Source organism: Copadichromis virginalis, linkage group LG5, assembly GCF_057382275.1.
Source record: "Copadichromis virginalis isolate Kocher_CV1m ecotype Utaka linkage group LG5, C_Virginalis_male_GT1.1, whole genome shotgun sequence".
Lineage (NCBI taxonomy): Eukaryota > Metazoa > Chordata > Actinopteri > Cichliformes > Cichlidae > Copadichromis > Copadichromis virginalis.
In genome coordinates, this window is record NC_140622.1 from 13,017,228 (window position 1) to 13,036,284 (window position 19,057).

The window sequence follows — 19,057 nt, forward strand, 5'->3', positions numbered from 1 at the left end:
GACAGATAAACCGAAACAAAACAAAGAAAATGTATAAATTCTACTAGATTTGCTTCTATCAAACAGGTGGAGCCTAGGTGTCTAAATCTTCGAAAACCTCTCCTGCAATGTCAACATCTCCACCCAACTCAAAAAGCCATCAACAGCAGTTACTTACTGAGGTCCCCCTCACATCCAAAATCTACCAGAGGAACAGGTCAGCAGGTGTTCTATTCATTTTTTTTAATCTAATCATTTTTATGTTGTTTATATATAAATGTTAACACAAAAGCTGTTAATGTTTTGTTATATGGTTCCATCTCTAATTAGATCACCTGTATTTGTGGTGCAAAGCCAATTTACACTTGATATTAAACATCTTTGTAATTTTCTTTTTTTGGATGAGGTGGAAACAACTAGAAAATGTGTTATATAGATACACACTGTTGTTGCTCATTTCCTAGAAGTTAGTTAATATTAATGTATGGTTTGCACCACTTAACCAAACTCAAAACCATGACCCCAATCTCTGCTCCAACAGTTCAGATGATCAGCTGGGTATTAAACATGGCAGGTGCTTGATAAATGGATCAGAATCAGGTGTTTTAGAGCAGTTAAGCACCTAAAACCTAAAACAAGCAGTCTCAAATACCAAAGTTTAGAGGCACTATCAGTATTGCCCTAAGAAAGGTGATTTAACTGCATAGTATCCCTGAGGCAACAAACCAGAAAATACTGTTTTAGCAAACAAATTACATCAAAATCCACCTTTAAATAACCAAATATTTTTCCTCACATATTCAAGCACATTCACATATTTTTAAATATAGATATTTCCAATTAAATGTGTTATAATGAGATTATTCTTAGCAGGAGTTGGCACTACCTCCTATGTGGATCTGGTTCCCAAAAGGATTGCTCAAGAGCCAGGGTAAACTTCAGAAGCTTAACATATTTACATACAGCCTTTGAATGCCAGGGTTATATCACAACAAAAAACCCCCAATATATATATATTTTGTTCATGTTCTTATTTTCAGACCATATTGCAATGTCCTTTCTCTAAAGCTGAATTTTCGGTTTTCCTTCTAAGAAAGTTCTTTGCATCAATCAAACAAACATTTTTGGTTAATAAACACTGATGAAACGAATGACAAATGGTTTCAAAGTCAAACTCTCTTTTACTCCTTATTTTACTCGTATCCTCGGTTAATAAATAAAACACAAAAATAGATTTAAGAGACAGTTTAATAACCAATGATACCGTTTACTGGCTGATAGCTGTCTGTTGTGCTAATATTTACGGAGGGGGAGGGGCACGGACGCGCTTCTTCGCTGGGTTACGGCTCAGACCGGATAATGACGTCACTGTGCTACGTGGAAAAGGAAGCAGCGAGCAAGCTAATGCTAGCATTGCTACAAGTTGTGAGCGACCAAAACAAACGATGACAACCAAGGAAAGTAGCCGTGAAATTTGGGATTAAACGTGAGAATGGTCTGAATTTGCGATGGTTGCAGAGTTCTGGGGATAACTGTATTCCTGCATGACTGACCTTTGGCGTGAAAGCGATTTTGAGGGCCAGCTTGTCAGTTTTCGATCCGAAACTATAGTGCATTGGTACTGTCCATATACACCAAAGGTATGCATTGCTAACTAGCTGTTTGGTAACTTGCTGTCATCAAAGCTTGGAGTGGACAGTCCGTTTTTTGACAGTGCAGATTATTCCCAACCAGTCGGCGTTGATTATATATCTATATAAAAAAATGGAAAAACGGAAAAAATAAACGTATTCTTCTGCTGACGCTGAATTCGCTCTAACATCCGTGTTACAAATCCTGAACTTGGAGTTTGTTTGCTGTCTTGCCTTATAAGCAAAATGAGTTGGTTCAACGCATCTCACCTGTCCAGCTTCGCTAAACAAGCTTTAACATCAGCTCAGAAGTCAATCGACCGAGTTCTGGACATCAAAGAGGAGGACCAGTGGGGTGGTACAACTGTAATGCCCCACCACGGTAAGTAATTAATGTAATATAGCGTGTTAACAGCTAATGTTGATGTATGTAAATGATATGCAAATGTAAAATTAGAAGCTAAAGCTATCGAAAGACTTGACATAAATAATCTTTCTCAGCAGATGTCACATTACCTGGAAAGCTTTCATTAAGTGGAGGCTGGGGGTTGACACAGTGGGAAGCACCCACCGAGGAAAAGACCATCACACCACCCCCTTCATCGGAAGCCATCACTACTCCCGTCACTCGTACTGTTGTGGATGAATCCGAAAATTTTTTCAGTGCCTTTTTGTCACCTGGAGATTCACAGGCTGTCACCAAAACTCAGGTTGTGTCAGTACCCCCTACTAAGTCTCAAAGGCGGCCTCAAGAGAAAGAAAAGCAAATCAAAGAGGCTGTTGTCCAAAAAGATGTGGAGAGTCAAATGTTATTCGTGGTTGAGGATCCTCAATCTGGACCTGCTGATAAGATCCATGAGAGTCAGAAAGCTGGTGAGATCCAGGTGGTGGAGATCAAGCCCTCACCAGCAGACACTGTCCTCCTGCAGCCAGTTTCTCCTGTTTCCTCTTCCAGTGATCTTCCTTGTGACTCTGACAGTAAAGCAAGCAGTGTGAAAACAGATGCTGACTCAGTAGTTTCTGTTGACTCAAAAGCAGAGCAGTCACACACTTCAATAGAACACCAACCAGAGAAGGATACCACAGATTCCCCTCAACCTAAGAGTGCTGCCCCTTCTGATCCGTCACCTCCCGTATCCACTAAGGAAGTACTCCTAGAGCATAAAGACTCAAAGACAGAGGATCGTCAGAATGATACACCCTCTCCTCCAGTTAGTGCTTTCTCCTCAGGAACCTCAACCACCAGTGACATTGAAGTGCTTGACCATGAGAGTGTGCTGAGCGAGAGCTCAGCCAGCTCTAGACAAGAAACCGGTGAAGGAAAGACTGGCCTTCACCTAATGCAGGGCTCCTTCCAGCTTCTCACTGCCTCCACATGTGGAGATTTTCCTAGACTAGAAGACTACCCAAAACTCACAGAGAGCTGTGGTTCCTCCTCAGATGCATTTGAGCGTATTGATTCCTTTAGCGTGCAGTCACTGGATAGCCGGAGCGTCAGTGAGGTCAACTCGGATGACGAAATCCCTGGCAGTCGGACTCTAGCATCCGTCACTGCGGGTCCTGCCCCTTTAACAGTGCAACAAGCTGAATGTCAGAAGCAGGAAGGTGGAGAGGCAGCAAAGGTAGATGAGAAGGAAGAAGATGACGAGGAGGGATTCACTGAAACAATGCGGGAGCAGTCGCTGGATGAGATGGAGGAAAGCGGACGAAGTGCGACACCTGTGAATAGCGAGCAGCCCGAAGACTTGACAGAGCAGGAGGCTAATCTCACACTGTCTGATGCCACCGCTGCAGCTGAAGAACAGATCACTCCACCAATCACTGCAGAAATGAAAAGTGCCTCAACTGTCCAGATACTGGAGCTTCAGAAGGTAACCAAATGCTGTCTGCATCTGGTCCTGTCATTTGAAAAGATTGTTTATGCAATGCACATACTGCCAGATCTAGTTGGAAAAAGTCCATATTGCTTCTAAAATCCATTGAATACAACCTGCAAAATGGTTACTGCTCAAAGAAGGGTAGGTTTTTATCTGTAACTGAAAAGTAATGTATAACTGATGAAGTGGCAAATGAGTCACATTTAAAAATAATAAATTTACAAAAAACATTTTTAGCATAGTTTTTCTCCTCCATATGCAAGAAAGGGAGAAATTGCTTTGTTAGATTGTCATGTCACAGCATCATGACAGCTTGTGAACTGTACAGCGCTTGATCTTCAGCGCATTTAGTGTGACTTTAGGTACTTTGTTTTTTCTGTTTAAGATTATTTTAAAGCTTCTTTTTAATCAGCAATTTTGTTGAATATTTGCTTAAGAAAGGACTAAATCGTTTACTTGGTTGTATTAAAAGTAGTCATGGATTTATTTTCAGTGAATTGAGTAACAGTGCTTATAATCTAAGTAATGTTTCTCTTTATCCATAAATATGTATTTACCTGACAAATTGGAATCTTTATTCATAAACTTTAAGAATTTCGCTTCTTGTTAAACAGAACCAAATGATTTCTTTTGCGACATTTTTAGAATCTTCTGTAAATACAGAGCATGTTGTGGTCACGTTATAGGTTATTGATGAGCTATCAGGGCGTCTTGAGAAGAGAGAGTCTCAGCTGCTGGCAGTTAGCAAAGACAAGGCCACACTGGAGGAGGAGTGTGACAATCTGAAAGAGTGAGTATGAGGCAGACACCTGGTTCACAAAGGAAGTGTAAACAGTCTTGCCAGGAGTGCTGGTCTTCCGGATATGTAGGTGAGATGAAATGTCACCAGCATAATGCCACTGTGCAAACACTGAGCAAGCAAGGGGAGAATAAGTCAATCTGATTTAATGAAATGGATTTCTAAATTGGCATGACAGTACTGTAAGAGTCTGCTAAGAATTTCAAATCCTTTACTTAAAAATTAAGTGACTCTGAATTGTCATACTAATCTACTAGTATGGATTTTTAAACGCTGGCTTGGTCTTGAGGTTGTCTTTCAAAATGAGCTTTTAAACTAATGAGGTCTTTCATCCTCCAGTGAAGTGATAGGTCTGAAGGAGGAGAGCTCCACTGTTCAGTCCCTGAAGGAAGAGTTCACCCAGCGTATAGCAGAGGCAGAAAGGAAGGCTCAGCTGGCCTGCAAAGAGAGAGACATAGCTAAGAAGGTAATGCTAAGAGCTCTTAGTCTGTGACTTGTTAACTTATGATTAACAAAATAAATGAAAGGTGCTGACCTTTCATGTATTTCTCCTACCACAATTACTTCTAGATGGACAATTAAAATTTTACATGTCCAAAATTTTTGTGGCAAAGATTTTATTTTATTCTTTTGGTGCTGTAGGAGATAAAGGGTTTGCGAGAGGAGCTTTCCACAAGACTAAACGCCAGTGATACAATGGAGATCATCAAGGAGAAGGAGGAGCAGATCAGAGGTCTGCTGGAAGAGGGTAAGACTTGTTTATGGAACATGTTTTTTTTCCACCGCAACCAACAGATGGCATAATCAACACTTGGTAGGACAGTAGCTCTTACTTGTTAGGTTATTACTGATTAAATGGTAAATGGCCTGTATTTATTTAGCGCTTTACTAGTCCCTAAGGACCCCAAAGCGCTTTACATATCCAGTCATCCACCCATTCACACACACACATTTTAGCCACAGCCACCCTGGGGCGCACTGACAGAGGCGAGGCTGTCGGACACTGGCGCCACTGGGCCCTCTGACCACCACCAGTAGGCAACGGGTGAAGTGTCTTGCCCAAGGACACAATGACCGAGACTGTCCAAACCGGGGCTCGGACCGGCAACCTTCCGATTACAAGGCGAACTCCCAACTCTTGAGCCACGATCGCCCCACTTAGCATCACATATCGGCTTTGTTAAAGTGTCTGAGTAGGTTTTTATTTTTCTCACTTTTAGGTGAAAAGCTGTCCAAACAGCAGCTACAGCACAGCAACATCATCAAGAAACTGCGTGTGAAGGAGAAGGAGAGTGACACAAAGATCACCAAACAACAAAAGAAAATCAAGGATCAAGAGGAAGAGCTGAGACAGCTCCAGCAGGTAGGGATTTGGGATGTGTTCAATACTACACTTGAATAAAAGTTCATACCCAACTGTTATTTAAAGCATTTTAGTTTTAAGGCAGTTTAGTTTGAGTTTTTGTGTTTAATTTCATTTTCCTGGATCAACTTATTTTGTTCTCTCTTCCTTCCCTCACCTTTAACCGATCACGGCTTCCAGTTCTTCCTGTTAAGAGGGAGTTTTTTCTTTTCACTGTCGCCAAGTGCGTGTTCATATAGGGTTCATCTGATAGTCGCTATTATTTTAGGGTATTTTACTAGAGATGGACCGATCCGATATTACATATCGGTATCGGTCCGATACTGACCTAAATTATTGGATCAGATATCGGAGAGAAATAAAAAATGTAAACTGATCCATTAAATATCAAAAAAGCACCTCACAAAACTTGCGACACAGCGTAACTTGGCTCATAACGGTAGCACGTCGGAGCAGTGTGCGTCACGTGATAGTGCTGCTGTGTGTATTTGTAGCCAAACCGTCATTTCATCTCTGAGGAAGTGATCCCAGAGAGAAGTAAAGCAAATGTGTAAGTTCATCTCTGAATGTTTGTAAAGCATTCCCGCGTTAAGCTTAACAACATATGGACCAACTGCCTCTTCTCTCTTCCTTCCTCTCCTGCTGCTACTTCAATCATGAAACTGATCAATGATCAGCTGATCGGCTTTTCTGTCGCGAGTCCGTCTCTCTTCTTTGTTTTTGGCCCACTTCGCGCCAGAAAGAGGAAACCAGCAGCTGAACAACAGCAGCACGTTTCAGCTTGATAATCTGTTGTTAGAATTTATTTATTATTACTTTCTACACCAGGATCTTTTTCTATGTAGCTGACGGCTGGTAACTGTGCAGGAGCCGATCTAGCAAAGTTTAGCCAGGGGGGCCGATAGGGCATTAACAGGGAAAAGGGGGCACAAAGACATACTTTTCTTTCTTATTCTCATTTAAAAAATCTTATGTTGGAAGAATCAAAAGGTACCTGTTAATTAGTTTATAATTAAGCTGAACTTGCTCGTAATTGTGCTGATTGGGAGCGTTTTTATTCTTCAGCTCTCATTTTATGGGAATTCATTTGGTTTTATTACAAGAGGGGTTTACTTTTATTGCATGTTTTGGCATGTCCTTTCAGTAATGGTACTAGATGGGGCTTGTTTTAAAAATGAAAGTAATTCCAAAATGCTTTCAAGCTCTCAACAGCCTCCTCTTCCCTGTTTTAAATGAAAAAGCCCCTTGAATCATACTCTTGAGACTGTGGAAAATAAAAATGTCACTTTCCAAAATGATGAGTAAATGCACACCTTAAGAACACTGTTACATTTGCTTACACTGTTAAACAATGCTGCTCATACTAGTTTTCTCAGTTTGTTATGGTAGTGTGGATTATGGCTTCAACATGGTCACGTGTAACGTATGGTATGTCAAGCCAAAGTCTTATACTTTGTTTTCTTGCAGGAGATCTAAAGAAAACAATGTTGTAAATCATGGCATTTACTAGTCATTTATTACTGGTAAATGTAACATGATAAAGTCACTTTTTCTCAGTTGTTTTTTTTTCTCAAACACATTTGTATCTCATTTGCCCATCCAGTGTAGACAATTATTGATATTTACTTCAACTATAAAATGATCATGGTTTCCTGTTATGTGCAGGTTCTAGATGGAAAGGAGGAGGTGGAGAAACAGCACAGAGAGAACATCAAGAAGCTGAATGGTGTGGTGGAGCGCCAGGAGAAGGAACTGAGCAGGCTGCAGTCAGACACTGAGGAGCTGCAGGAGAAAAACAGGAGCCTCGAGGCTGCTCTGGACAACTCTTATAAGTAAGCAAACTAACCTCATAAGCTTGCAACATGACAAATTCTTTGCAGATCCTAAATGGTCACTGTATTCGTAAAGACATTCATATGTTAACCAGAGCTATTAGAGTGCACTCATCCATGTTGTTTTCTTTTTGCAAAGTTTTTTCTCTCCCTATGTTTCCCTTGATACTATTTCCTCATTGCCATATTTACACTGTGAAGACACAAATTTTGGCCAAAAGCCAAAAACTAATTTGTGTGAGTCAGGCTGATTAAATGTTTTACAACCACGAGTTGAACTTTGATATGTATTTTAAAACAGAACAAGCCATGTGGTTGTTTTTCCACATGCCTTTCATTTAAAGTGACAATTCACGGCCATGCTCGTTCCATGTACACTAAGGCTACGTTCACACTGCAGGTGTTAATGCTCAATTCCGATTTTTTGATCAAATCCGATTTTTTGTCTGCTTGTTCACAATACAAATAAAATGTGACAGCAAACGCTCTCTAGTGTGAACGGTCAAAGCGGCCCGAATGCTCAAAAGAAGACGTCACACACAACGCGCTCTGTTTATACCCAGACCAAATAGTATTGTTTGACTGATGGCCCTTAATATAAAGACTTCGGACTTTACGTTTCCCAATTTTTGTTTTAAGTTATTTTATTTACATAATAATGTAGATAACCTAATAATTATCCTTATTGCTGTTTTAGAGGAGCGGTGCTTCAAAGGATAGCTGCAGATTTCTGTCAGAATCTGCAGATTATACAGTACAAATAACATGCTCACGTTTCTCCAACGTTGACTTCCCAACAGTTTCACTAACATCTACGCTTGATGGCCAGGAAGCGTTTGCAATGTCTTCTCCGGAGCTGATAATTGGCGTCTGTCTTGTGTCAGTGACGCAAAAGACAGATTTAATGTGACATGACCATTCACACAGCAGTCGCTTTCTAAAACATCGGATATGTATCGGATTCAGTACCACATACGAAAGTGACCCAGCTCTGATTTGAAAATATCGGATTTGTGCCGTTCACACTGTCATACCATGATCGGATATGGGTCGCATAGGGTCAAAGAAATCGGATTTGATGCGCTTTCACCTGCAGTGTGAACGTAGCCGAAGGCATCTCATTATTATATTACCTTAGAGCCGGGACCACTCTAAATAAATATACATAGATACATGTGCTGATTGTAATATTTATGGAAAGTCACAGTGATGATGGTCTTCTTCAATATCTCTGTTAGGGAGCTAGCAGAACTACACAAGGTAAATGCCAGCAGAGCCAGTGAGGCTGAAGAGGTGGCTCTGAGCAGGGAGACTCAGGCCAGAGAACAGCTGAGTCTGGCTCTGGAGAAGGCTCAGGAGGAGGCCAAGATACAACAGGAAGCCCTAGCAAACCAGGTAACACTGGGCCACACACTAAATATATAAAACACATGTGATAAACATCAACTATAAGATACTGGTGCAATTTAAAAAAAATAGTTAACTCAACATTATATTGTTGTCTAATGCTGTGTACAGGTGGCTGACCTGAGGCTGGCACTGCAGAGAGCAGAGCAACAGCAGGCCAGGAAAGAAGATTATTTGAGAGAGGAGATCAGTGAACTTCAACAGGTAGCATACTATTTCCAACTAAATTATCTCAATAGACGAAAAATACATTTTGATAGAAGAAAATAATTTTACAACAATTTCGTGGTACATGTACAATGACAGTAAAGAGCTCATCTTTTTTTAAATATAGCAACAGAATTCTTTTTTTAATGCATGCCATCATTTCTTGTCTTCTGTCAGAGACTTCAGGATGCAGAAACTAGGAACCAGGAGCTCAGCCAGAGCGTTACCTCTGCCACGCGACCTTTACTGCGACAAATTGAAAACCTACAGGCCTCACTGGGTGGTCAAACGGCCTCGTGGGAAAAACTTGAGAAGAATATCTCTGACAGGCTTGGTGAGACTTAGGGATTTAAGCTTTTACACCATGTCTGTGTAAAACAAACAGCAAATTACAGTATCGTAGAAAGTGGGGAATAAAAGCTTGATTTGTTTTTGCACCCCCTCTAAACAGCGGATGCCCAGGCGCAGCTAGCCATTGCTGTGGAGAAAGAGCGATCAGCAACAGAAGAACTGTTGTCCATTAAGTCCCAGTTAGCCTCTCTGGAATCCCAGAATTCCTTGCTTCGGCAGGAGAAAGCCAGGCTTCTGGCACAGCTGGATGCTGAGAAAAACAAGAGGGAGAAATTGGAAGATGAGAGCAGCAGGTAATAAATTTAAAAAAACCAACCAAACAAACTGGAGTCTACAGGGTTAAGTGCTCATGTAGATCATCCCCATCATCATGTATACCGCGTTTACTGTATGTGGCTTATATGTGGAGTTAAAGTAAACATATGTGTGGTTAGTTTGTTTGATAATTATCAATTTTTGCCGTTTGGTTGTTGGTGGCTTTTCTTTGCTTTGCACAAAAAAAAGTGTTAGTGTGACTGTCAAAAATGGGATTGTTCTCCACGTTGTCAGAGAGGCTTTGTGTAGAACTTAGAGCCTGACTTTGAATTTCATTTGTCTTTTTTCGCTGTGGTTTTTCTTATTGGTTCCAAAAACCTGCTTTGAAACATCAGTTAACAACACAAAGAGTTTGAGCAGCACAATGAAATGCTGCATTTATTGCATTAGTTGCTCTGAATGAAATGAAATCTCTTTGGTTGTGGTTTTATGTTGTGCCAATAGAAAAATATTCTGTGTCAAGATTAATGGTGAAAAACATCTTACAGTCTCTGCTAGGCTTTGTTTGTAGATTGCAGTTTGGTTTTGTTCTTTCATATGTATGTGAAAAGAAATGAGTAGCTCGGGTTTTTCTCAGTGAGACAGGAAAACTGAGTCACAGTAGTCTCGCTTGTAATGCTAATCCTTCCTGGAGTGCTTTTGTTTTTCAACAAAGCCATTTGTGACTGTGAAGCTGAGGCCCCTCAACACCCACTCATGTGTCAGCGAGTGGTTTCAGTGGCAGACTGTTTTCTTTGATGAGGAAAGCAGAGGGTGTGGTGGGGCCAGTGGCGCAATGGATAACGCGTCTGACTACGGATCAGAAGATTCTAGGTTCGACTCCTGGCTGGCTCGTCACTGTTTTTGGTCTTTTAACAAAAAACAAGTTGTTGGAAATATAAATACATTAGATATAAACCTTTTTTTTTCTCCCTGAGGAACCATGTAGAAAAGTAGAAAAGTAATCCTTTATATCACACAGTTAGGCTTTCATTTGTAGCATTTCACAGATGTATTGCACTGTTTTTATTGCTGTTTAATTTTTTTTGGTGACTTCTTGCTCATTTTATCAATGTAGGGATCGTGTTGAATTGGAAAACCTGCAAGGAGAACACAATCGAACGTTAGAGGAAACAAAGAAAGAAAAGGTACCAAAAAAGCTATTTTCTACTTATGATGTTGTCCTGTATGAAAATGATTTCTCATGGGCATCTTTTTTTTGCTCCTTCTACCAGTTACTGCTGACTAATCAGTTAGAGATGGAGAAGATGAAGGTAGAGCAAGAAAAGAAGAAATGCTATTTGGCACAGGAAGCACTCAAGGAAAAGGTTTGAGAGAATCTCTTATGTGTTGTTTTTTTTTCCTTTTCTTTTCTGTTTTGACTTTTCTTCATTCAGTCATGACTTCATTATTTCAATTGTGTCCTATCAGGAGCGAAAGGCCACGACACAATCAGTTGGAGAGGCCCTAGCATCATCTACACCCTCCTTGTCTCGCTCCAGCTCGATGAGTGGGGCAGACAATGGGCTGCACACTTCTGTTCTTTCACAGGTGCATTCTACTTTTCTCATAGAGGTAGTTAGGAATATGATAAAAAAGGTTAAGTCTGTAAACTGAAGATGAGTTTTTAAATGCTGTGATGTCCTTTTGTACATTATTTTTCTCCTTCTTCTTAATCCATCTGCAGGATGACTCTTTAGACCATTCACTGGGCACTATGACTATGTCCATGTCGATGAGTGGGACCAACCTGTATGAGGCGGCCAGACTGTCTGGAGGCTCCAGCATCATAGAAAACCTCCAGTCTCAACTCAAACTGAGAGAAGGAGAGATAGCACAGCTGCAGGTAATGTCGAATTAAAATTTTAGTGATTAGGCTGTTGCTTCTGCTATCAGCAAATGCACGCAGTTATTTGTACTGCACCTCACCTTTTTGTCCTTTTCTTTTTCTCCCCTTTTTAGCTTGAGATCGCTAATCTGGAGAGGAGACGATCTGTGATGGCACAGGAGCTGGTTCGACTCACAAATCAAAACGATGAGATGGAGGAGAAGGTGACAGAGATCCCCAAGTTGAAAGTTCAGCTGAAGGTACAAGGCTGTACAGCGCAGGGAATTAATGTTATACATTTTCCATGCTGCCAGATGTCAAAACTTGAATTGAATCATATTTCCTCTTGAGAGGGCTTATTTGCAGAGTGTCTTCTGATTATTGTGGCTGTGCATTTCAGGATCTGGAGCAGAGGCATAACACCATTCTGCAGATGTATGGAGAAAAGGCTGAAGAAGCAGAGGAGCTGAGACTGGACCTTGAAGATGTAAAGAATATGTACAAAACCCAAATCGATGAATTGCTGAAGAACCAGAAATAAACCAGTTTCCTTTACGTGTTATTTTGGGGCACGAATCAGCTGACAATATCAACAATAAATGCATTCACAAGAAACAATGAGGTAGAACTTTTAAGTTGAATCACTGTGTAAGAAGGAAATTCATTCATATTTGTTATTTTGTTTTAATTGATTATCATATGCTTTATTTAAGTGTCAATATTGGAATTGTGCAAAGCATACAATGAATACAGAATCAGTATGTGAAGAATTGTCGACGTTGACTTGACTCGTCCATCTGGAATCTTTGGGAGTTTGCTTTCAAAATTTCTTGTGATTGAACCTTTAACATAGTATTGTATAGTTTAAATTGTATGAGCTGGTGAAGGTTTTTTCACTATATGAATTCATCCAACATTTCTTTATAATCAGAAAGGTTTAAGATATATATAAAATGTATTGTACAGAGAAATTTATGTATTGTTCTTAACACCTTACAGATCACAAAGTGTGGTGTAGGCCTGAGTAGTCTTTGAGTGAAATCCTGAAGATTGGATTTCAAACTTTATACATATGTAAATTAATATACATTTATTAGGTTAGTAAAAAGTAAGTTGGTTCTTTATTGTTAAATCACACAGAAGATCGAATTTTCATTGCATTCAAATAAAACACTACATCTCAGTGCAACACAACAATAAATCTGTTCTGAACAATTCTATGTGTCTCTTTCACTTTTTGGCAAGACTAAAACTTAAAAAAAATGACTGATACAAATTACTAATGCCATATTGTAACACCTAGAATGTGAGATGATATTCTGAAACTGAGTGGCCTTAGTTACATTTGAATAATATTCTGTAAGAGACAAAGCACATTAACAAGTTTGCACTGAATATTTGTGTTTTTATTATTAAACTGAATGATGTATTTTGTAATAACGTGGAGTGTGGAGAGCGTTATAGTGCCGTTTACTATCAGAAAACTGCGGTGGACAGCGCCACCCTATGGCCGAATGTTCGTATTACATGCCGGTGTAAGGTTTCCGGTGTTATGGCGACCGCCGGTCACTGCATCGCTTCAATCTGGGGAAAGCAGACTGCATTCAGGTAAACTGTCTCTCATATAAACTTATAGCAATCTTTTATAGGCAACCACTGATAAGGGTCTCGTTTCTTTTAAAGGTTTTGTTTCTCGGAAATGTAAAAACATTTTTTCTTGCTCCTTTTCTTGTACTGCCTCTTTAGTCTATCTTAAAATTAACGTTAAGGGGGCTCCTTGTCTTTGTCAAGAACTTAAAGGCTAGATGTTAGCCTCTGCATAGTATACTTCAGTTACCGGTCAGCCTCAGTTCGTATTTTCCTTTTTTTTTTATCCACAGACGAAGAAACGTTTAAGTAATGCGTTATAATCACAACAACTCCTCAATCTCATCTCACGTGCCTGTTAGGTCACTATTGACGGTCGCGACGTAGAGGTAAAGTTTAGTTAACTTGCTAATTGACCGGAAGCTAGCTAAAACTTAAGAATTAATTAAACGCTCTAAAAACGAAGTTTTCATGCGCTCGGAGAGCTCCTGCACGTCAGAAACTCGAGGAAATGAAGCCAGATTTCTCAAGGGCTTTTTTAAAACTACTCCTTTTAAAGATTTAAAATATACCTAACCATAATCGTAAAAAATAGATACAATTCGTCGGTGACGTGTTTTAGGCTTACTTGTGTTCCACAGGTATTACTGAGTTTGATCAATATATGCTTAGCCGGTGCTTTGATGTAGCGCTCTTAATTTCATGTCTCCAGTTACATCAGTACCACCGCCTTAACGTCACACACATTTAAGCTTTACCTAACTGTGTCAACGTTACCACCAGGAGAATATGCAATTAATGACCGATAACGTTAACCTTCACCACCTATTGTTACCAAATGTGCAGCATAAGGCAGTTTCCTCGTTTCCTTCCCTTCATTTGAATGTGAAACTGTGTGGGAGCCATTTGTTATACAGCACAATGTGGTATCTGCTTTAAGAAAGGTCACACTGTACTATTCAATCATCAGTCAATGGTATTGGGACGAAGGCTCCAGGCTGTGCAAGAACATGCATACTTTTGACAAAATAGCATTGATCATGCAAATTTGGCTGTTGTGTAAATACCAGGTACTGCACTGGCTACCTGCATATTAGGTCACATTATTACCAGTGAATATTTCTCATTTGGCCCTGCAGCCTCAGTTGTGCTTACTAACGGAGAAAGGTCACTAACACTAACAAAAACAAAAAAACAAAAAACGTTTCCTTTTGTGAAGCTTAGATCTGCCCAGAGCTACACTCCCATGCACTTGCTTGTACCCACATGCTTGTATACTCCAGTGTTAAGTTTTACCCATTGCAAGTCTGAGTCTGTTTCTCTGCCTCTTGCCTTTTCACAGTGTGCGGTGAAGGGAAGCATCTATTTCGCATGTCTGTGTAATTCTGACTATGCTGCTCCTGGTAGCACTGAGCATAGTTTTTTCACCCTTTGTGGTAATCACTGAGACGCCTGAAAACCCACACCACAAACCACCAACACCAACTCTCAACTACAGCACGATCTCCCTGCCACCAGAGCACGTACCCTATTTCCTGAACAACAACAAGAGGGTCGCCAAGCGATGCCGCCTGGACCCGCTCTGCCCTTTTAAAGTAAGATATGAACTTGGTTGGAGTTAATGTTTGTTCTTTACTTTACTTTCAGAATACGGTAAAAAATATAACAGGTAACCTTGTTAACTTATGACTCACATGAAAATGGTTAATTAATTATTTTGCCTGTGAGTATAGGCATCATGCGAGCTATTTCCTTGTGATCCACACAGTAGTAATTTTGAAATACAGGATTTCTGTGCATTGGTTTAATGGATATTGTTTTCCTGAACTCAGAAAGAAGAAACTTAACAGTTTATTTTGCTTTGTCTGTGCTTCTTTACAAGAGAGAGACTCCTCTAAATAGAAGCAGCTGAATTAAAAGCTTGTTAAAATCGTATTTTGGTGAAACTGCAAACTTTCCACGTGGTTTTTGTAAGACTTAAGTGAATAAAGTTAATTCTGTTAATTCAAAATAACTACACAACTAAGTGCCTGGGGCCATTGCTTCTAGACAGACTTTGCATCAGCTTAGTTAGGTTAGTTAGGTAAATGGATTAGCAGATAATCCATCACCACTGCTGTGTCTTTCACATTGCATATTACATTCTGTTTCTAATGGATTTTCTAAAAGAAAGATAAGATTTAATGTAACTTTTCTTTATTTCTTTCTCTCTCACACCCTCTCTCTCCTACATACACACACAACACTGCTTATATTAATTTGTATTTTGACAACAGGATGCACTCCAGGATCTGTCTTTTTGTTGGGGTTATGAGAAGAACTGTGATCCAGAGAAACGCTTCAGCTATCCTATGTGCACCAAAGCTGACTCTGGATGGTACTGTCCCTCACATCATATTCAGTGAAATTACCAAAATTATTGTCGTGATTTTTAAATTAAGAAATTTTGGATTTACTGAGTTGCAGTGTATGTAATTTTCCACAGTATAAGTGGTTTCATGCAAAGTGTGCGTCATCGATGGTGTAATGGTTGTGCTTTTGCTGATTTGTCTGAATCTGTCAGGGCCCGTTCACTGGATGCCGCCCAGGAACTTTTCTGGAAGCAGGCTGATTTCGGCTACGTCAAAGAGCGCCTCTCTGAGCTCAAAACACTCTGCAAGGCTACCCGGCCAGTAAGTCTGCTCATTTCCTTAGTTCCCACACGCCTTTGAGTCAACAGGAAGAAACAACAGGTAGAAATAGACGCAGTATTCAACAGGAGTCCACAGACAATGAGCCTAAAATAATTTCAAGTTCAAAAGCAGTGGTATAGAGAGAACCTAGTAAAGAGGCCACTCTCATGGCCTTTAAGGTCCACATTTTGCTGGTCACCTGAATACTAAATATTTATGAATTTGCATTTCAAGGGGGACTCCTCATTAAAGTGTTGTAGTCACATTAGATTCTGCAAGGCTACAAATCTTTACCTGGACTTACGAAAGCCACGCAGAAGTCATGAGAGGTCAGTGCAATTTGAAAATACAGTTTTTATTTTTATTTTTTTAAACATCAATGAGTATGCTTTGAAAGTCAACTGTGTTTATGCTGCAGGTACAAAGAGGACTTCATTCAGACAGGAGAGATTGGTGGACACTGCAAACTCATCAAGGAAGCACTTGTTGGAGAGGGCGACCACAAAAGCCCCTTGCAGTCTTGGTGAGGCAGGACAGATACATTCACATGAATCCTACACTTAGCAATCAAACTACAATGAATGGCTTCTGTTGAAATCTTGAGCTTGTGTTAATAATCTTCCGGAGCCACTGTTAACAAAAGAAAGCTGGATGTTTGTCCCACTGATTTCCTTGATTTACAAATATAAAACACAACACATCCACAAATAGGGATGGGTATCGTTTAGGTTTTATCCGATACCGGTGCCAAATCGGTACTTTTGAAACGGTGCCGGTGCTCAAACGGTGCTCAAACCGGTGCTTAAAGAATGGAGAACACAAAATTGGTCCAAAAACCTCTCATGTTCAGCTGGTTTTTTGTAAAAAGATAACAATGTTAGCCTTTTCTGCAGCTACAAACTTTATCCAAAAACCTCTCATGTTTAACCGTTTCCCTCTTTTTCTTTGGTCATTTTAGCCTTTTTGGCCAGGGTGAAGGGAGTATCTGCCATCAAACAAGAAGACAGCCGCATGTAGCTATGATGATGTTTGCTAGTTCACCTTACATGCATTAATGTAATAACGTGGTTAGCCTACTCAACGTAAATTACACACGAACAACATTAAGCTACTCACGCAGAGAAGAACGGCTGCTGCTGCCATCATCATCCGTCATCATTTCTGCTACACTGGCAGGGCTAGGGGCCAGGACTCTATTCTTCGGGTTTTTGGGGATGTTGCTAACTCCGGGTCCGATAACAGGCAACCCACCCGCAGTAGATGCGCTTGGTGTGAGGTCTCGCAGCAAGCTATCAAATACGGCGCATTTCTTGGCTTTTAAAAAAAAGCCCGCTATGCGTCGCCAGGTGTTTCACCGGATTTGAGGTGTTACCTCCTTTGACAGTATCACAGTATCAGCTTAAAGCACTTGTTGCAGGCTGCTGAGTTTGCATCTTTTGCTGTGAAGTACAGCCAGACTTTTGACCGCTTCACCTTGGGCATTTTTAATCTGTAGCTCTGCTCTAAAAGAACGTACGTACCTGGACCCGCCTACTATCCTCGGAAACGTAAAATGATTGGCTAGAAGTGTATCACAGCTCAGGGAAAAAAAGCACCGAAATAAAGCACCGAAATGTGCGCTGCTTTTCAGTCTGGTTACTACCGTTTAAGTCAGAACCGGTGTGGAATGGATACGCTCTTAAATATTGTACAAATTTGGTCAGAGAACAAACTTTGACCTCACCTGACCTTTTGATTTTCTTGGCGGGGGGCCAGTGGCGCAATGGATAACGCGTCTGACTACGAATCAGAAAATTCTAGATTCGACTCCTGGCTAGCTCGAAGTGTCTGCTTGCTTTTGCCCATGTTGGGAGCAATGTTGTCAGTTTCGGAGGGTGAAAACCACCGAGGCACAGCGTTTTCAGACAGTGCATCTGAGCTCCTCTGATACTCCTAAAACCATAAGGGATCACCAAAGGTTTTCCTTCAGCCAGAGCTTGTCCTTCGTCTCGCTCAGTTCCCCCGTAGCGTTCTTTGGGTACCTTCCAAGGTTTAACAAATATCCAGCTAGAATGATCACATTTACTCACAGCAGCCAATCTCATGGTGTTCCCTCTGTCTTATAGCGTCCTGATGACATCTAGGTCGTGCTAGGTTGTGGATGATGAGAGTCAAACCTTAAGTACTGTATGCTTTGGCTTACACTACGCAATGACTTTCAAATGTCCCCTATTACTGATGGCAATTTCCCAGTCTAAGAAAGCTAGCGTGTCATTTTTCATATCCTTCCTGGTGAACCTGATGTGTTTTTGCACCACCTTAATGTCATCTGTGATTGGTTTTACATCCCGAAATTTGACTTTCACCCAGGCGTCATCCACATATTTGAACCAGTGGTGTTCGAGGACAGGATGACTTAGCAGTCTTTGTTTCCCACTTCCTGCTTATAAGAGTTAGCCACAATGGGTTAAACTGGGGAATTCATGGTGCACCCACACACTCACACTTTGTTGGTGTTGAGGGTGGTCCTGTTGGTGAGGGTGGGGTCATCCTGTAAGCTCTTGTGAACTAGCACCACTTCTTCGGTAGCTGTAAGACAACGGAAGAGAGTTCTACCATTGTAAGTGACCGTAGTGTCCTCTGCCTACATAACGATATGGCTGACCTTCTTCATGAAATCCATAGCGTTCTGAGGATGGCGTTTCCAGCTGCCTACCGACGGCTTGAGGACCGAAGCCAAAAGCCTTTCGATATTGTATGTAGCACAGTTGATCGTGCAGACAATGGGTCTTTAAATTACCTCCTGTTTATACAACTTAGGCAAACAACAGAGACTTGCTGTAGCTTCCAGACAAAATCTTTGCTCACTTGTCCACATCCTTGGTGTTTGTCTCTTTAACTGGCCTTGGAGGACCCGCTCTGTCGCATGCCAATGTGTCTTGTGCACAGTAAGTAGATGAGCCTGCCTCTACTCCCTGGTCTTAGGCTATTTATGCAGTGTTAGACAGCATGAAAAGTATGACTGAATTCACTTCTCAGTGAATTCAATCACCTTTGAAGCTTTTTGTCATCTAGAAGAGTTGCAAGTCTTTTTGGGCCCAGCTCCTCTTTTGGTTTTAAAACATGGTAGGTAAATCAATGTTTCTCACCAGTTCGTTTAGCATCTGATTCTGTGGCTTTGGGAAGATTTTAGTAGCTTGGAGGCCTTAAACAGATGATGTCATTTGCAGACTTTTAGGAGTAATCCCAGC

General features: G+C 40.7%; 2 protein-coding genes and 1 non-coding gene across 5 annotated transcripts in view; all 3 read left to right on the forward strand.

The window, feature by feature from the left end:
• Positions 1–1,331: 1,331 nt before the first annotated feature.
• tmf1 (TATA element modulatory factor 1) lies at positions 1,332–12,785 on the forward strand. Of its 2 annotated transcripts, none has more exons than XM_085456031.1 (17): positions 1,332–1,992; positions 2,112–3,481; positions 4,174–4,277; positions 4,626–4,752; positions 4,929–5,034; positions 5,507–5,649; positions 7,315–7,481; positions 8,720–8,876; positions 9,000–9,092; positions 9,273–9,429; positions 9,547–9,739; positions 10,819–10,888; positions 10,976–11,068; positions 11,172–11,291; positions 11,428–11,586; positions 11,703–11,828; positions 11,969–12,785. In XM_085456031.1, the coding sequence occupies exons 1-17, from the start codon at positions 1,857–1,859 to the stop codon at positions 12,107–12,109; spliced, it is 3,462 nt and encodes a 1,153-aa protein (XP_085312157.1). In that variant the 5' UTR covers positions 1,332–1,856; the 3' UTR covers positions 12,110–12,785. The 2 variants fall into 2 exon arrangements, with proteins under 2 accessions (XP_085312157.1, XP_085312158.1); XM_085456032.1 differs by having other exon boundaries at positions 2,115–3,481.
• trnar-acg (transfer RNA arginine (anticodon ACG)) lies at positions 10,523–10,595 on the forward strand. The gene has a single exon. It is a non-coding gene; the product is annotated as a tRNA-Arg (tRNA).
• Positions 12,786–13,090: 305 nt separating the features above from the next.
• eogt (EGF domain-specific O-linked N-acetylglucosamine (GlcNAc) transferase) overlaps positions 13,091–19,057 on the forward strand; it is a 75,399-nt gene continuing 69,432 nt past the window's right edge. The window contains exons 1-6 of one of the 2 annotated variants that reach the window (XM_085456033.1): positions 13,091–13,176; positions 14,498–14,750; positions 15,432–15,532; positions 15,719–15,827; positions 16,062–16,156; positions 16,246–16,350. In XM_085456033.1, the coding sequence (XP_085312159.1) occupies positions 14,547–14,750; positions 15,432–15,532; positions 15,719–15,827; positions 16,062–16,156; positions 16,246–16,350 (614 nt within the window). In that variant the 5' untranslated portion in view covers positions 13,091–13,176; positions 14,498–14,546. Of the gene's footprint in view, positions 13,177–13,365; positions 13,545–14,497; positions 14,751–15,431; positions 15,533–15,718; positions 15,828–16,061; positions 16,157–16,245; positions 16,351–19,057 lie in introns of those variants that run through there. The other variant, XM_085456034.1, reaches the window with a different exon arrangement.

Bases quoted from the DNA above. Each gene is read 5' to 3' on its own strand.
- tmf1 (XM_085456031.1), top strand. From the start codon at position 1,857: ATGAGTTGGTTCAACGCATCTCACCTGTCCAGCTTCGCTAAACAAGCT. The intron at 3,482-4,173 runs GTAACCAAATGC...GTCACGTTATAG, and splicing joins AGATACTGGAGCTTCAGAAG to GTTATTGATGAGCTATCAGG. The intron at 8,877-8,999 runs GTAACACTGGGC...TGCTGTGTACAG, and splicing joins AGGAAGCCCTAGCAAACCAG to GTGGCTGACCTGAGGCTGGC.